The 14,946-nt window shown below is 41.8% G+C and overlaps 1 protein-coding gene across 3 annotated transcripts in view; it reads left to right on the top strand.

The window, feature by feature from the left end:
* ABL1 (ABL proto-oncogene 1, non-receptor tyrosine kinase) overlaps positions 1–14,946 on the top strand; it is a 145,282-nt gene that overhangs the window by 112,826 nt on the left and 17,510 nt on the right. For all 3 annotated transcript variants that reach the window (XM_063081852.1, XM_063081853.1, XM_063081854.1), the window contains exons 2-4: positions 3,264–3,437; positions 4,019–4,314; positions 11,276–11,548. In XM_063081852.1, coding sequence (XP_062937922.1) covers positions 3,264–3,437; positions 4,019–4,314; positions 11,276–11,548 — 743 coding nt within the window. The remainder of the gene's footprint in view (positions 1–3,263; positions 3,438–4,018; positions 4,315–11,275; positions 11,549–14,946) is intronic.

Genomic DNA, 14,946 nt, shown 5'->3' with positions numbered 1-14,946 from the left:
CCTTCTACTAGCATTGTATGAGAGTACCCTTTCATTGAAGTCTTACAGTGGCTATCAGTGTCAAGAAAGTGTATCTGCAGATTCGATGAAGAATTTGCATTTCTTTGATTACTGGTAGCAACGGTTCACACACTTTCCATGTTTAATGGTAATTTTAATCTTCTGTGGATTGCTTATTCATTTTTGTCTATTTTTTTCCATAGTGGAGGGATTTATCTTTTTCTTGTCTGTATGTGTGAGTCCTTTTATTAAAATAAAAGACTCCTTTTCCTAACAGTTTTACTTAATATAATGGCAATAGAAACTCTTTTGAATGGCTTCCACTAAACTGTCTTGCTAAATTGACCAGCACTCTTCACTTCATAAAACATGCCTCCCTAGTGCCCCGGGCAGCCACTGCACTGCTGTCTGCTCCACACACCAAGAGCCAGTTGTTTTTGTTTCCAAATCTGTTTATTTCAGATTCAACTGTTGTTGTAATTACGTGGTTAATATGTAAAACTGACAAAATATGTGTGAAAAGAGAATTGTTTCTATGAAAATTAAGATGTATGCTTTAGAAAGACTCAATAAAGGCAGGTTACTTTTTAAAAATGCTACTGAATTAGGAGTAAGACAACCATAAACAATAGGAATGGATTGTAGAAATCTAGAAAGATTCTGCAATGGAATCACATGATGAATGGCTTTAAGTTCTCCCTCCACCTGTAGGAAATTGAAGCTGGAACTGAGATGATACACATAGGCAGGACTTACAGAAGAAGACAACATCAAGCTCTAATCACAAACTCACCCTCAAAAGGACAGTCCTTAGCGCTACAGTCAAGACTAGCAGACCCACATACACTGGGTGGGGGAGGTCAAGTATTTTTATTTTATTTATTTATTTATTTTTATTTTTTAAAAGATGACCGGTAAGGGGATCTTAACCCTTGACTTGGTGTTGTCAGCACCACACTCTCCCAAGTGAGCAACAGGCAGCCCTAGAGATCACGTGTTTTAATAAAAAATAATTCCCTATTTTAACCAGTTTTTTTTTGGTTAACCAATCAACCCCTGATCATGATGGCACCAGGTATACTTTTAGAACCTAACACATCACTGAATGTTTTTTTTACCTTGTGAAAATTAGTAACAGTTTCTTCTATTCTGTAATAATAATGTCTTCCATTTTTTTTGTCTGTAAGTAGATTCTAAAAGTTGGAAACAGTCAAAAGCTCTTATATTAGGAATGTGTGAATACTGTTCACTACAGGGTGATATAGTTCATCATCATTATTTTTTCCAGAAGTTTCTTCTTTTCTTTCTTTTTTTCTTGAACCATGTTAAACTCTCTAGAATTTCTTTGTGATAAAGACAATATGCAGAAGTGTCCTTCCAGTCCAGCAAATCTACTCCAAGTAGATCTTACCAGTTCAGAAACATTCTGGAATTCTTAAACTATGGGGTTTTATATTCATATTCATTCATGTTCTTAAAATATGGAGTTTTGCTCCATATCTTAAGCAATGGCAAAGACATACGAGGGCAATGTAACAAAATCCTCTCCCTTGAAATTATCTTTGCCTTCACAATTCATAAAATTACTGAGCATGGTAACAACATAACTTGGGATTTACTCACTTAGAAAAATCATTCCTAAGGTTCACTTTAGTTAGTGCTGCAAAGCTACAATTGAAAGATCTTTATTGTTTGTTCTATTAGTTTTTTCCAAAGAGATATTTTAAACAATGTCCATTTCTGAAAGTTCTCCCGTCGTATTTCTGGAAGTTTAGCCTAGTCCCTCTGGTGTCTTGAGTGTTTCTCTGAACTGGATGTCATTGCCTAAGAAAAGATGTTTGGGGGTCCTCTAAATCCATAGAGAGGAAAAAAGACCATAATTTTGTTTTGTTACCATTTATGTTTGGCTCAAGTATATGGTAGATACTTCCGTTCTTTTCAACTTAGAATTTTCCTCTCCTTTTTTTTTTGTCTTTTTTGTGACAGGTCGCACCACGCTCAGCCAGTGAGTGCACCGGCCATCCTTATATAGGATCCGAACCCGCGGCGGGAGCACTGCTGCGCTCCCAACGCTGCACTCTCCCGAGTGCGCCACGGGGTCGGCCCTTTTTTTTTTTTTTTTTTTAAGTTTGATTTCTTATTGTAATTTCCTTAAATAAATATTGCAGATTTCACTCCAGAATGTCCCTCAACTATAAGATCCACTCGGAGTAGATTTGCTGTTTTGGAAGAACCCTTTCTGCATATTGTCATTGTCACAAAGAAATCCTAGAGAGTTTGAGCACAGTTCAAGAAAAAAGACAAGAAGAGTCTTCCGGAAAAAATAATGAACTGTTTGATCCTGAAGTGAACAATATTCTTACATTCCTAATATAAGAGCTATTGACTGATTTCCAACTTTTAGAATGTAGTTATAGACAAAGCAATGAAGACTTTATTATTACAGAATAGAAGAAACTGTTACAAATTTTCACAAGGTTAAAAAAAAGGTAAAAAAGATCATGTTTGAGAGTGGGCATAAGGGGAGGGAAGCTGGAGGAAGGGTGGGGTGGTAACACCTTATCTTGTGAATATGTTGTTGAGACATGCGGTCTCTACCTGGGGGAACATGCTGTCTCTAGCTGTCTCTGGACCTATGGAAGCATAGGTCTGTTACTGATATAACTGGCAGAGGGTGGCACCCAGGAGAACTGGGGGAGGGGACTCTGGTGATCCCTAGCTGATATTTAGAGAAGTGGAGGTGATCACTAAAAAACAGCTATTACCTCTGCCAGTTACCAGGTAAGGACTGGGATAGCAAATGTTTGTCTTTTATCTTAAGCCCTTCTGTACTATTTGATTTTAAAATTATGTGCATATATTCACTTTGATACATTTTTAAATGTTTCAAAGCAAGAAACTTTTACTCCATATTATAAGCAATGGCAAAGACATGAGGATGGACTATTTTCATTTCCAACTAAATTCATTTTGAATTAATGAATTTAAAAAACTAAACTGTTTGGGAACAATAATTACCATCTTGGAATGAAAATACTTAGTGTTTTTCACAAGATTTGGTAAAGGAAGAGTCTTTTTTTTTTTTTTTTTAACCAACCACCTTTCTTATTAATATGTAGTGTGTACAGATGTTAAGAAATGAAATAAATTAGGAACATACAGTGCTGGAAACATAGACTTTTTGCTCCTGAGAATAAAACTGATTTTTCTCCCAATATTTGCTCTTCCTGCTTAATTTTTCTATTCCCCTCTTTCTCTTCCAGAAGCCCTTCAGAGGCCAGTAGCATCTGACTTCGAGCCCCAAGGCCTGAGTGAAGCTGCTCGTTGGAACTCCAAGGAAAACCTTCTCGCTGGGCCCAGTGAAAATGATCCTAACCTTTTCGTTGCACTGTATGATTTTGTGGCCAGTGGTGATAACACTCTAAGCATAACTAAAGGTAAAAAAAAAAAAAAGGGCTATGGGCTGCTAACGATGGTTGCAAGAGAGAGAAATCTGGGAATTGTGATTTGACTGGTTACCTCTTTGCTAATTAAAAGGGCAGCTTTACAGTTTGGAATGCAGAGATATACAGAAAAAAAAAATGGCATCTTTCTAAAAGAGTCACTTCTCCTTAAGGAGAAGAGTTTCTGTACAGTAGTCCTTAGCAGAAATAGAACTTTCCCTATTTTTTATACTGAAAAGGGCACCTAGACCACATACTGAAAACCTCTTTTTTTCCGCTAAATAAGAGCATTTTATCCCCCAAAAGCTTCCTTATATTAGGCACGGAGCGCTTGAGTAAACATAACAGATTTATAGAAACTGAGACTATCTACTTATCTGTATATTCAGTATAAACAGGAAGCTTCATCTATAAACATGCATTCTTATACACTTATAAGTGCATATATTTATGTGGAGTTGTTAAAATGTAATCAGTATTTAGGAATTTGGAGATTTTTAGTAATCATAGAAGAATAAATGAGAAGGAATGAAGCTGGTCTTTAAAGCTGACATGTCTCATTTCATTCCTCTCAGGTGAGAAGCTCCGGGTCTTAGGCTACAATCACAATGGGGAATGGTGTGAAGCCCAAACCAAAAATGGCCAAGGGTGGGTCCCGAGCAACTACATCACGCCAGTCAACAGCCTGGAGAAACATTCCTGGTACCACGGACCAGTGTCCCGCAATGCTGCAGAGTATCTGCTGAGCAGCGGAATCAATGGCAGCTTCTTGGTGCGGGAGAGCGAGAGCAGCCCTGGCCAGAGGTCCATCTCGCTGAGATATGAAGGGAGGGTGTACCACTACAGGATCAACACAGCTTCGGATGGCAAGGTAGGGGGGCTGCTGGGCCCCGGTGGGGGAAGGGTGGGAATCAGCACCTGGCCAGCAGAAGCCAGCTCCTGCTATCAGGTTATTGCAATAAGTTATTACAACAGAGCTCAACCAAGAAGATGTTTAAAGACTCTTTCAAGTAAACAGGAGTCATTCCCTTAGTCTTATGAAGTCCCCTCATTAAGGATCAGTCACATGATATTACAAGTTCCTGAGCCTGGTAGGATTCTCTTATTATCCTGCTGAAGTTTTATTGTTTGCAGTTTCTTAAAATAGGAGGAATACCTATTGAGTTTTGGACATGCTTCTTACGTTAAGACTCTTCCTTTTTACCAAATCTCTTATAATGATAGTAATTCATCGTCATTGAGAAAAATTCAGACAATAAATAGATATTTTTAAAGCAAAGACTACTTTAATAGCATGTCCTCTAGTTAGTCTTGCATATGGCCTTCTTCCTACAGATCAAATCACATTTATGAATATATGTTTGTATGTACACACATCTATGGACACAGTTTTTAGACAAAAATGGGATCACATTATATCCATAGATTTCCTAACCCAAGTTGTAATTTTGTAAAGGAGCTGGCCTATATGATTTTGGGGGTCTTTGTATAAACAGTTCCTAAGAATTCATGAAGGGAAGGAAGGAGTTAACATTTACTGAGTTCCTACTATGTGCTGGGACATCTTGAAGTCATCACCTCATTTAAACCTTACCTCAGTCCTCGGGGCAGGTATTGTTTTAATGTGTGCTTTTGCATTAAAGAAAGGGAGGCTTTGAGTGATGAAGTTTCTTGCCCAAGATCACATAGAGAGTAACTGATGGAACTGAGCTCAGATCCCACTGTCCACTCTACTGTACCAGGCTGTAGTTGAGGTACAGTATAGATAGGTGGATTGTGGGGGTGGTCCAGATGGCGTGCATATTTTTTTTTTGTCATATGTAATGCATGTACATATTTTTAAAAAGTCAATAGAACAAAATGGATTACAGTGAAAAGTAATTCTTCTAATTCAGTTCTCCTGCCCAGAGGCAGCCACTGTTACCAGTTTCTTCCAGAGTTACCTGGTGTATATATGTTTATATGTATATTTTAAAATTTTTTACAAATGTTTATATTTCGTAAGACACACAAATGATGCACACTCTCCCCATTGTTCTTCATATTGCTTTTCCCACCTAATAATATATGTTGGAGATTGTTTTATGGCAGCATATTTAAAGCTGCCTCGTTCTTATTAATGACTGTATAGTATGGATGGACTATCGTTTATTTACTTTTAGGTTGTTTCCAATCCTTGGTTATTATAAAGAATACTGTTATGAGGTGGCTTGCAAACCTTTTTTAAAATCTGGGCTCACTGTAAGAAAAACATTTTACATCACCACTCAGTATTCATGCCCGAAACAAAAGTTCCATGAATCCTTACTTACTCTTACTGTATGTAATACTTTGTATTCCATTCTGTTCTGTTTCATGTTTGTAAAAATTCTGGTCATAATCCACTACATTTATTTCATAGACCCACTAATGGCTTGTGGCCTGCAGTTTGAAAATACAATGCACATATTTATTTGTGTACAGTATAAGTATGTGCAAGATAAGCTGCTAGAATTGATGGAAGATTATGTGCATTTAAAATTTGTGTAGGTGTTGCCAGATTACCCTCTATAGAAATTGCACAAATGTGTTCTCTCCCAACAACATATGAAAGTGCCGATTTCCCCTCACCCTCATCAACAGTGTATTATCGGACTTATAAAAACATCTTTGTCATTCTGATTTGTAAAAGATAGTACCTCGTTATGTTCATATGCATATATCATATTTTGATCATCCTTATGGCATTTATTAAATTAATCTTTTTCCTATATATTAGAAATTACTAAATTTACGTATGTATTTAGGCCTATCAATCTCTCTGTTCTCTTGCATTGATCTCTCTATGCATATGCTAATACCAAACTTTTCATGTCTATAGCCTTATACTGTGTTTTAATATCCACTATGGCTCGTCCCCTCTTCTTTTCATTTTAACATTTTCCTGGCTATCCTCACACATTCATTTGTACCATATGAAAATACACATACTTCTTTTTTTAATGTTCTTATTTGGTTTTTTTGCATGCCTGAAAGTCTTCCGGCTAAAGTCCTGTTGCCAATATCTGATATTTTCCATCATTGCAGATATCTTTGATACCAGCACTGTGGTTTGTATGTCAGACAGCAGAGTATGGTGCTGATGTATGACTAGAGATGGGCCTTAGTAGCTTGCTTTTTGGGTGGTTGTTTTTAATCTCAGGTGTGGGACTAAGTCCTTCTATTCTGCAGGATGTACTCCAAGGCTCTGGCCCTTTGAAAGAGCCTTCAGACCTCAAGGTACCTTTTTAGTGAATCAGAACACCAGGGTGCACCACCCATGGGGGAGATGGTTTTCTGGAGCTGACAGCTTGCTTCCCATCTGTGCTATTTATCTACAGCAAGTCACGCTGCACCAAGATAATCACTTGAGGTTTGTACTAAACAGGATAATGGCTTCTTTTCCCTAGAGTGGTTTGATCAACAGCCTTTGAACAGATGCAGGCAGGCGTGATCTAGTTTGACAACTCATTAGCTGGGGGTTGGTCTAGAATAACTGTTCAAAGGAGGAAGGAAAGGCCTGCATGTGGGATAGATTATTTGCAGAATTTGAGATGCATCCTAAGATGAAGCCAAGCCCTCTGTCTAAAAACTGGTACATACCAGGTGGGTTCTAGCTAGAGCACAGGGCAGTACCCACCATAGGGCAGCCCATCAGACTTTCCTAGTATCTTACCTTCTTGGCAAGGACTCTCCCATCGGCTGTCTGAGCACCTGGAGACTTCTCAGCTCTCAGGGTCACCAGGAAACCATCTGCGGCTGTTCCTCTCTGTGAGGGCCACACCTGAGGGGGCTATGTTGAGTTGGATCCTATCCCTGGAACGAGTGAACAGCGTCAGAATGGGGAGGTGTTCCAGCTGCATGTGTGGCTTGGTGTTGAAAAATGCATCTCACATAGCAGAGACTTAATGCAATCCTTTTTGGATTTCTAATGGGAAAATTTAAGGTTGGTAGGAGGGACAGGCTAGGGTTGAATAAATTTACTTCTTATTTTGAAATTAGCTGATCTTTAGAAAAAACTGAATTTAGAAGATTCTTCTGTAAGGCCCTGAAGGATTTCGTTCTGCCTCCACCCTCTTGGCTCATTTTTACCTCTCTCCTCGTGTTCTGAGCTTTTCGGCAGCAGTTGTGGCCTGCCTGCCAGCCAGTCCAGGGCCCCAGTTCAGGGCCCAGAGGACTCCTGGAGTTTTGAGCTGGACTCTTGAAAGGGCCAATACCAAGTTGAGCTGTTGCTGGTCCTAGGATTCTCGACAGTCTTAACAATCTTCAGATATCTTGGGATTTGATTGTTGTTCTTCCAACGCTTTCTCAAAGTTCATAATTCTCTGTTGACAGAGCAGAATGAAAGACCGACTTTTCTTCGCCACCCCCTGTCTGAATAGTTTTTAGTTCTGATTATTTGTACCTGTACCTCGTTTACTTCTGCGAGATGCCACTGTCAAGTTCCACAATTCCTCGTAGTCCTCGATAGAGTCTTTTTCCTGAAAGAGGTACACAGTTGACACTTATTTTCATTGTCCACTGAAGTGACAGGTTCTGGTTGACAAGAGGGGAATTTGGGCTACGGCATTAGCGGAAGTTGCAGGCAGGGCCTCTTGGATTTTTACCCACTCTGACAGCAGCTCAGCAGGTGCAGGCATCCTGGTGACAAGTCTGCTCCAACATAGCTGACCCTCCCCGGAGAGGAGCCTTGGAACATGATTGTGCACTGCTGGCCTCCTGCCTTCCTGCTGGTGTGTGAGTGGCTCATGGGGGACCATTGCTTCCTGGCTGAGCAGCCTGTAAACAGTATGTCCAAGGTGGGACTGGGGTCTAAGGCAGCTAGAGGTTACACAAGTCTAAGCTCTGTTAAGCTTGTGAGTGTGGCTGTCAGGAGGAAAGCCATCTCTGGACATTTCTTTGATAAATCCTATCTTTCAGGTTTGTGCGTGATTAAGAAGAGGTAGCAGCCCTGGCTGAGCGCTCTGAGTGTTTATGGAACCGGGTGCATAGCATAATGACATACCATTTATGACACTAACTTCACTTTCTTCTGTGTACATGCTGCGAATTCCTGCTGATTACCCAGGTCACTGGCAAAATGCTGCTCAAAAACTACAGCTAATCGGAAGGAAGGCACTAGACCTGACCGTTGTTTGGAAACGGAGAAGGGGACTGTGAATCGAATATGCAGTGCATTTGAGGGAGAGCAGTTTTAACATTTAGTAAGTGTCAGTGTGTTAGTTTTATTTTGAAGATGACCTAGGTCACAAGGTCTATAAATTTAATTATTGAAAGGGATAAGTTTTGCCCATTCAGTGAAACCTCCTGTAACTCTGAAATCTCTAACAAAGTAGCCTGTAAGGGAGTGAAGGAGACCAGGAACAAAGGCTGCATGAATTAAGGCTGCGGGGAGCTGTTAGCATTCCGTGGGCATTGAAGGAACTTGATCTCCGGGGTGGGGAGTACTGCTCTCAGGCCACTCCATGCTCAACGCCCTGATGGGAGAGATGGGTAAGCAGCCTCGCTCCAGGTGCCTGCCCCAGGGGCCCTGCAAGTGACATGGACTCTTTTGCCTCACATAATGCCAGTGATTTTCCGGGTGGGAGGGGTGCTGTGATTCCAAGAATGTCTTCTTGGGATGTCTTTCTTACTTCTCTATGCTCCTTGGTAGGGAAAACACCATCAGCTGAGCTACCCTGAGAGAAAAGGGGTCAGAGCATTTGCTACCTGCAGTGAAGTAGTTGGACACCTGGATGACTTTTCCTGAGGCAGGCAGGGACTGGGAGCTGTTCTCGTGTCCTACTCAGTTTTCTTTGTGAACCGCACTTGCATCTGCGACTGATGCTGAGGAGACCGTGGACGTCATTGCATGGGCATCGTGCCAACACATCCCTCAGCACTGCTGGCTTCCGCCCCTCCACCCCTAGCACCCACACGAACTCTGTGTGCATGTTCATGGGTCTGAGCGTGACTCGTAGCATGTTCCTAGAGCAGCTCACTGAGAGGTTTCTCTTTGGAGCTCTGAAGTATAAAAGTGGGGCCTCCTAGTGGGCCTCTGCATCCTAATAGGTCGTGCATTCAGAGGCACCATCCTGCAGAGGGACAGGCTGGTGTCTCTAGGCCACAGTCATCATGTGAGGAGCAAGTTCTCCAGAGCTGGGGAGTCTTTCTGGACAAGTCTTGAGTTTCTCAGAATTTTATTCTAGTAGGATTGTTACCAAGAGATTGTAAAATCAAAGTTTGCTATTGGCTTGCCTGAATTTTAAAAATTCACTTATGTCATCTTCCCAAGCAAAAAAGAAAGAAAAAAAATTTCCTTATTAATGAATCCTATTTACCTTCTTGAGGGTTATAGGTGAGATCAACATGTACATTCTGTTATTTTCTTTTTTAAAAAAATATTTTTATTATCTAATGTGACACATACAGAAAATAGTGGTGCCTAACATAACCAAGAGCCACAGGTCTAGCCCTGCCATGTGTGTTTCAGGCTTTTTCTCCCCCTTTTTCTTTTTAAGTAATAGGATATTACAGCTACAGTGAATGCTGATCCTGTTCCTTTTTCTCCTCTTGCCCCAAGTGTCACCACTGTCTCAAATCTGTATTTCTCTTTCCCACATCTTTGCAGTTTGGGCAAATTTTCTGAATACCTAGCAGTGATTTTAAGTATCCTTTCCACCTTCAGCCTTGGTTGGCTGCCCTTGGCAAGCCAATAGATTCATAGATGTGCCTGGAGCCCAGATGTTGTGTGTGGATTTTAATGTGGAATTGGTTTTGGTAAAGAAGCATTCCTTTGCCACATCACTGAAACAAACTAGAAGAGGAGAAAAAGGGTAGCTGGCTCCACCCATGCTGTTGCATTCTGCCAGCCTGCCCGCTTCCCTTCCTCTCCTTGTCCGTGTGTCCAGGCAAGAACTCCGCATGGAGAGGTGTTGCAGAGGTCCTTGCCTGCTGTAAGTCTCAAACAGAGGCTCGAATGCTCTTTGTTTACTTCCCCATGACGGTGAAGGCTGTGTGATCTCCTTTTGCAGCCATGCAAGTCCCTGCTCTATCTCTGGAGAGTGCAGGGGGCATCCTACATGGGCATACTGCTGGGATTTGCAAGTCTTGGCCTCCGATGCTTCCTACTAGACCCAAAGTGAGGGGGTAGGAATGCAAAGGAGATTTACATTTTGTCTAGTGATTTTCATCTTCTGATCACTGTTCCATTTTAGGTTTTATCTCTTTATAATTATAAATTAAATAATTTTCTTTTCCAATGAGCAAATACTTATTAAGTTGTACTATTCATTAATTTAAGTGACAGTTATTTAGTATGTATTATGTGCTCATTTCCTGTTCTCAACATTGGGGGGACAGGGTAAAAAAAGACAGCTTAGGGCTCTGCTCTCATGGAGTTTACATTCGGTTGAGTGGAGACAGGTAATAATTAAGCAAATAAACAGGAAATTATAGACTAGTGGCAAGTATGATGCAGAGAAATGAGACATATGCTATGATGACTCGTGCCAGGTGGTGACTTGGGGGGTCAGGGGAGACTTCACAGACATTTAAACTGGCCTTGGAATGGTCAGAGAAACTGGGCATGCAAATATTAGAGGAGTGGAGGATTTCAGGCAGAGGGAGCAGCAGATGCAGAGGCCCTCGGGCCTTCTATTGTATCTTCATGCTTTAGCAAGTAAATTATGGCATCTAAGCATTTAGTCCTGTGTGGAGAGCTGATGATCTGAGGTTTTGCTGTGCGTTAAACTAAACTTCAGTCAAGTGGGTTTATCTGAATTGTTTGAGATTGCACCTGCTATATGGCTGAAGGCTTTTCCCTGTTTCCGCAGCTCTACGTCTCTTCCGAGAGCCGCTTCAACACTCTGGCTGAGTTGGTCCATCACCATTCAACGGTGGCAGACGGGCTCATCACCACTCTCCACTATCCTGCCCCGAAGCGCAACAAGCCCACTGTCTACGGCGTGTCCCCCAACTACGACAAGTGGGAGATGGAGCGCACGGACATCACCATGAAGCACAAGCTGGGCGGGGGCCAGTACGGGGAGGTGTACGAGGGCGTGTGGAAGAAGTACAGCCTGACGGTGGCCGTGAAGACCTTGAAGGTAGGGCCAGTTCTCCAGGGCGTGGCCAGAGCCACCACAGCTGCAGTGTCTCAGTTAAACATGGTCAGGTGTCTGCCGGCGTCAGTAATGCTCCTTCCAGAAAGCTGCCTTCCGCAGACGGGTCTGAGGAGCTCATTGGTGCATTGGCGCCCAGTCTTATGTCATCTGTGTTTCTTTGTATGGGCTGAATCCTTCTTGTAATCTCAGGGTGTTTCCACATATGGTGAGAGCTGACAAGTGCTGAGAGTTTTTAGTGTAAAAAGATTAGTCATTTGATGAAGTTTTTTCATTCTACAGCAAGATTCTTTTAAAGCCATGGGTTTCCGTTCTGTTCATGTGGCCTGGAGGTTGCTTCCTACTGAGAGTTAAGAGAAGGAAAAAAGTTCTCTGAGTTTTGAAAGAAGGAGGTTTAACCAAAGTGCACTTGACTCTGCTGTGGATTTTTGTTGGCACTTTGAGAGGAAAGTGCACTGGGTGTTTCTGGCGGGTTCCAGTTCTCTGCGTCGTGTGCCCAGACTTCAGCAAACAGAGGTGGCAGTGCGTCCACTAGAAGGCATCAAGGAAACTCGCTTTATACTAACTCAGATGCTGCCTGTTTTTTCTTGTTAACTGTGACTTTCACCCTCAACTAATGAATAATGTTTATAGTTTCCAGGCAGTTTTTTTTTTTCTTTTCTTTTCTTTTCTTTTCTTTTGAAGTTCTTTGAAATCCTTAGGACGCCAAGGAAAGAAAGTTTTCATTTTCAGCTCTCAAAAATGTGATCTGAGCTTTTCCCAGTGGCAAGAGTGTCCCCTAGTGTTGACCTGCATTATTTTCACTTATTTTAAGTGAACTCTGATTACATTGAGGGGATCCCCTTTTAGTAGCTATTGGAAAACAAAAAGAACTGGAAGATACAGTGCTGGGAAAAATAGACCAAAGTTTGTGCAGGTGTCTCAAAAGTCAGGCACGTGCATCGAGACTGGTGCAGCCAAACGCTTGCCTTCTAGGGACTCTGTGACTTACCTGCTGCCTTCCCTCAAAGGCACAGTGAAATGGCCAATGTGGTTTGGGACTGGGAAAAAGTGACTGCTTTAGAGAAAATATAGAATCCTTTAGTTCTAGAAACCACAGGTGGTTTCCTGATGCTCATACTCAACGTTTCCCTACGTTAGTCCTTGGGGCAGATCTGACACTTGGGGGGAGGGGTGGCATGGTTTGGGGTCACCTTGAGGATTCCTGGATATTTTCCAGATAGGACTTTTTAAAATTTATAAATAATCACCAAGTTCCTCACTTCTGTTTTCCAGACCCTGGGCTTAACACTGGGATTAGACAGTGAATCAGACGGCTTGTCACCTCAGGCATTGGGTAGTCTAGGTTGTAGGAGAAAATAGGCAAAATAACTAGGATTGCAGTACAGGGTGGCAAATGCAGCATTTGAGGCACATGCTCAGAGCTGTGGCACCACAAGGACATGAGCGAAGGAGGGGCTGGTGAGCTGTGCTTGACAGGGAGAAAGGATTAAGCAACTTGTGAGCCAGGCCATGTTGAGGAGTCGGACTTGGCAGAGGCAGAGAGAAAAGCTAGGGGCATTGAGGGGCACAGTAAGTCACAATGGCCTTGAACCTGGGTTCAGGAACTGGGGTTTTATCCTGGAGGGAGTGGGGAGCCATTGAGGGATTTGATGCACAGAAATCACATGATTTGACTTGATTTTCACAAAGATTACTGCATTGGAGGGCGCTACTACTTGGTGGCTAGTGTATTGTAAATCCGGCAGTCCCAGGCTTTTGTACCTGTACACCAAGTTTTGAAACCAACCACTGTCTTTTACACATGTGCAGGTTAGTTCAGTATTCTCAAATAAAAGAACAGAAAGAACAGACCGTGTCCCACAGACTGTGTAAGCACAGGGAGAGGGGTGTGCTGGTGCTCCATTCCTTGATCGACACAGGGTTGAAGACCAGGTCCAGAGAAATGGAGCCTTGACAGCTCAAAAGGCCCAAGTGTTACATCTATCAGAATTTGCATTAGGAATTTTAAAAAGAAAGAAGAATGGGGGCATGGTATCTTGAAAGTGTATTCTCAAGTGTGCATGTTGTATTTACAGCAGCAACATGAGTGTAAACAGTAGGCAATAAACTTTTATTTAATTTTTTAAAAAAAGAGTTTGCAAAAATGAAACAAGAAAGAGTAAAAGCTCAAAATACACTAGATTTCAGCCAGTAAAGGCATGTTTGAAAACTTCAAAATAAAAAGAGAAGTTTGCACAACTTGAAATTTGGGGAAGAGACCAGCCGGTTAACTCACTTGGTAGAGTGTGGTGCTGAGAACACCAAGATCAAGGGTTCAGATCTCTGTACCAACCAGCTGCCAAAAAAAAGAAAAAAAATTGGAGGGAAACCCACCTTAGTAGATGCTGCAGCAGCATTATTTCCTGAACAACAGTAGCAGGAGATTACAGAGGAGGGAATGTCCTGGAGCTCGGTGGTGGTGCTGGAGGTGGTTCCCTTATGCCAGTGAATCAGAATTTTGCCTGGAAGTGGGTGTGTTTCAGAAGATGCTTTACTAATAATGAATTGTTATACTTTTATTATACTTTTAATGATTTTTCCCAAGAACCTTATTACTTTATGGTGCCAAAGTTGGCAAAGATTTATAGGTGCTGGTTGCATTGATTTCTGTGAGTAGTCACCCCAAGTGGTATCTAATTAGATATGTTCATTCAAAATACACTAATAAGCAACTGCTAAATAAATTATCCCTCCTTCCACCTGGCCCTGCACAAAAACATCTCAACAGAATATTACCTACTTGTCAAATAGGATTAGTATCAATATGTGGGGCATTTATCTGACTATAGAAGTTGAGAATTTTGAGCGGGTGCTAAATTAAGTAAAGGCTCACACCAATGGAGCTCTTACTGTGTATCTGGCAGAGTTCTGAGTGCTTGTTACATGGAGCATCTCATTTAGTTCTTACAGCCTTAAGAGCAGGGTAATGGCTTGTGTCGCCGTTTGAGGCTGAGGACACTGAAGCTGAGTGAGGTGAAGTGACTGGCCTGGCTCTGCACAGCCAGCAGTGGCAGAGGCAGGATTCAAACCCAGGCACCAGCTCCAGAGCCCAGCTCTTTTTTTTTTTTTAATTGTAACTACTCAGATTCTTATTCCTCAAACACCAGGAAAAATATACATAAACCACAGTTCTGCCTCTTTTCGAAAATCACCTTTTTCTCTCCCTCCCATTCACCTCCCTCACAGTCTGTAGCTACAATCTGTCCTCTTCAGAACTCCTTGAAAAAGCCTTGCAGCTGTAGCCCAAGCTTCATTCATTCAACGGATCTCTCTGAGCACCTCTCTTTGCGCAGCCCAGACTGGGTACATGACGGGTCTCTTAAACCCCTCCCGTTTTTGTA

The sequence above is a fragment of the Cynocephalus volans genome, chromosome 17 (assembly GCF_027409185.1).
Source record: "Cynocephalus volans isolate mCynVol1 chromosome 17, mCynVol1.pri, whole genome shotgun sequence".
NCBI lineage: Eukaryota > Metazoa > Chordata > Mammalia > Dermoptera > Cynocephalidae > Cynocephalus > Cynocephalus volans.
The sequence above is the reverse complement of the archived record's forward strand: the minus strand, read 5'-3'. Positions and strand labels throughout refer to the sequence as shown.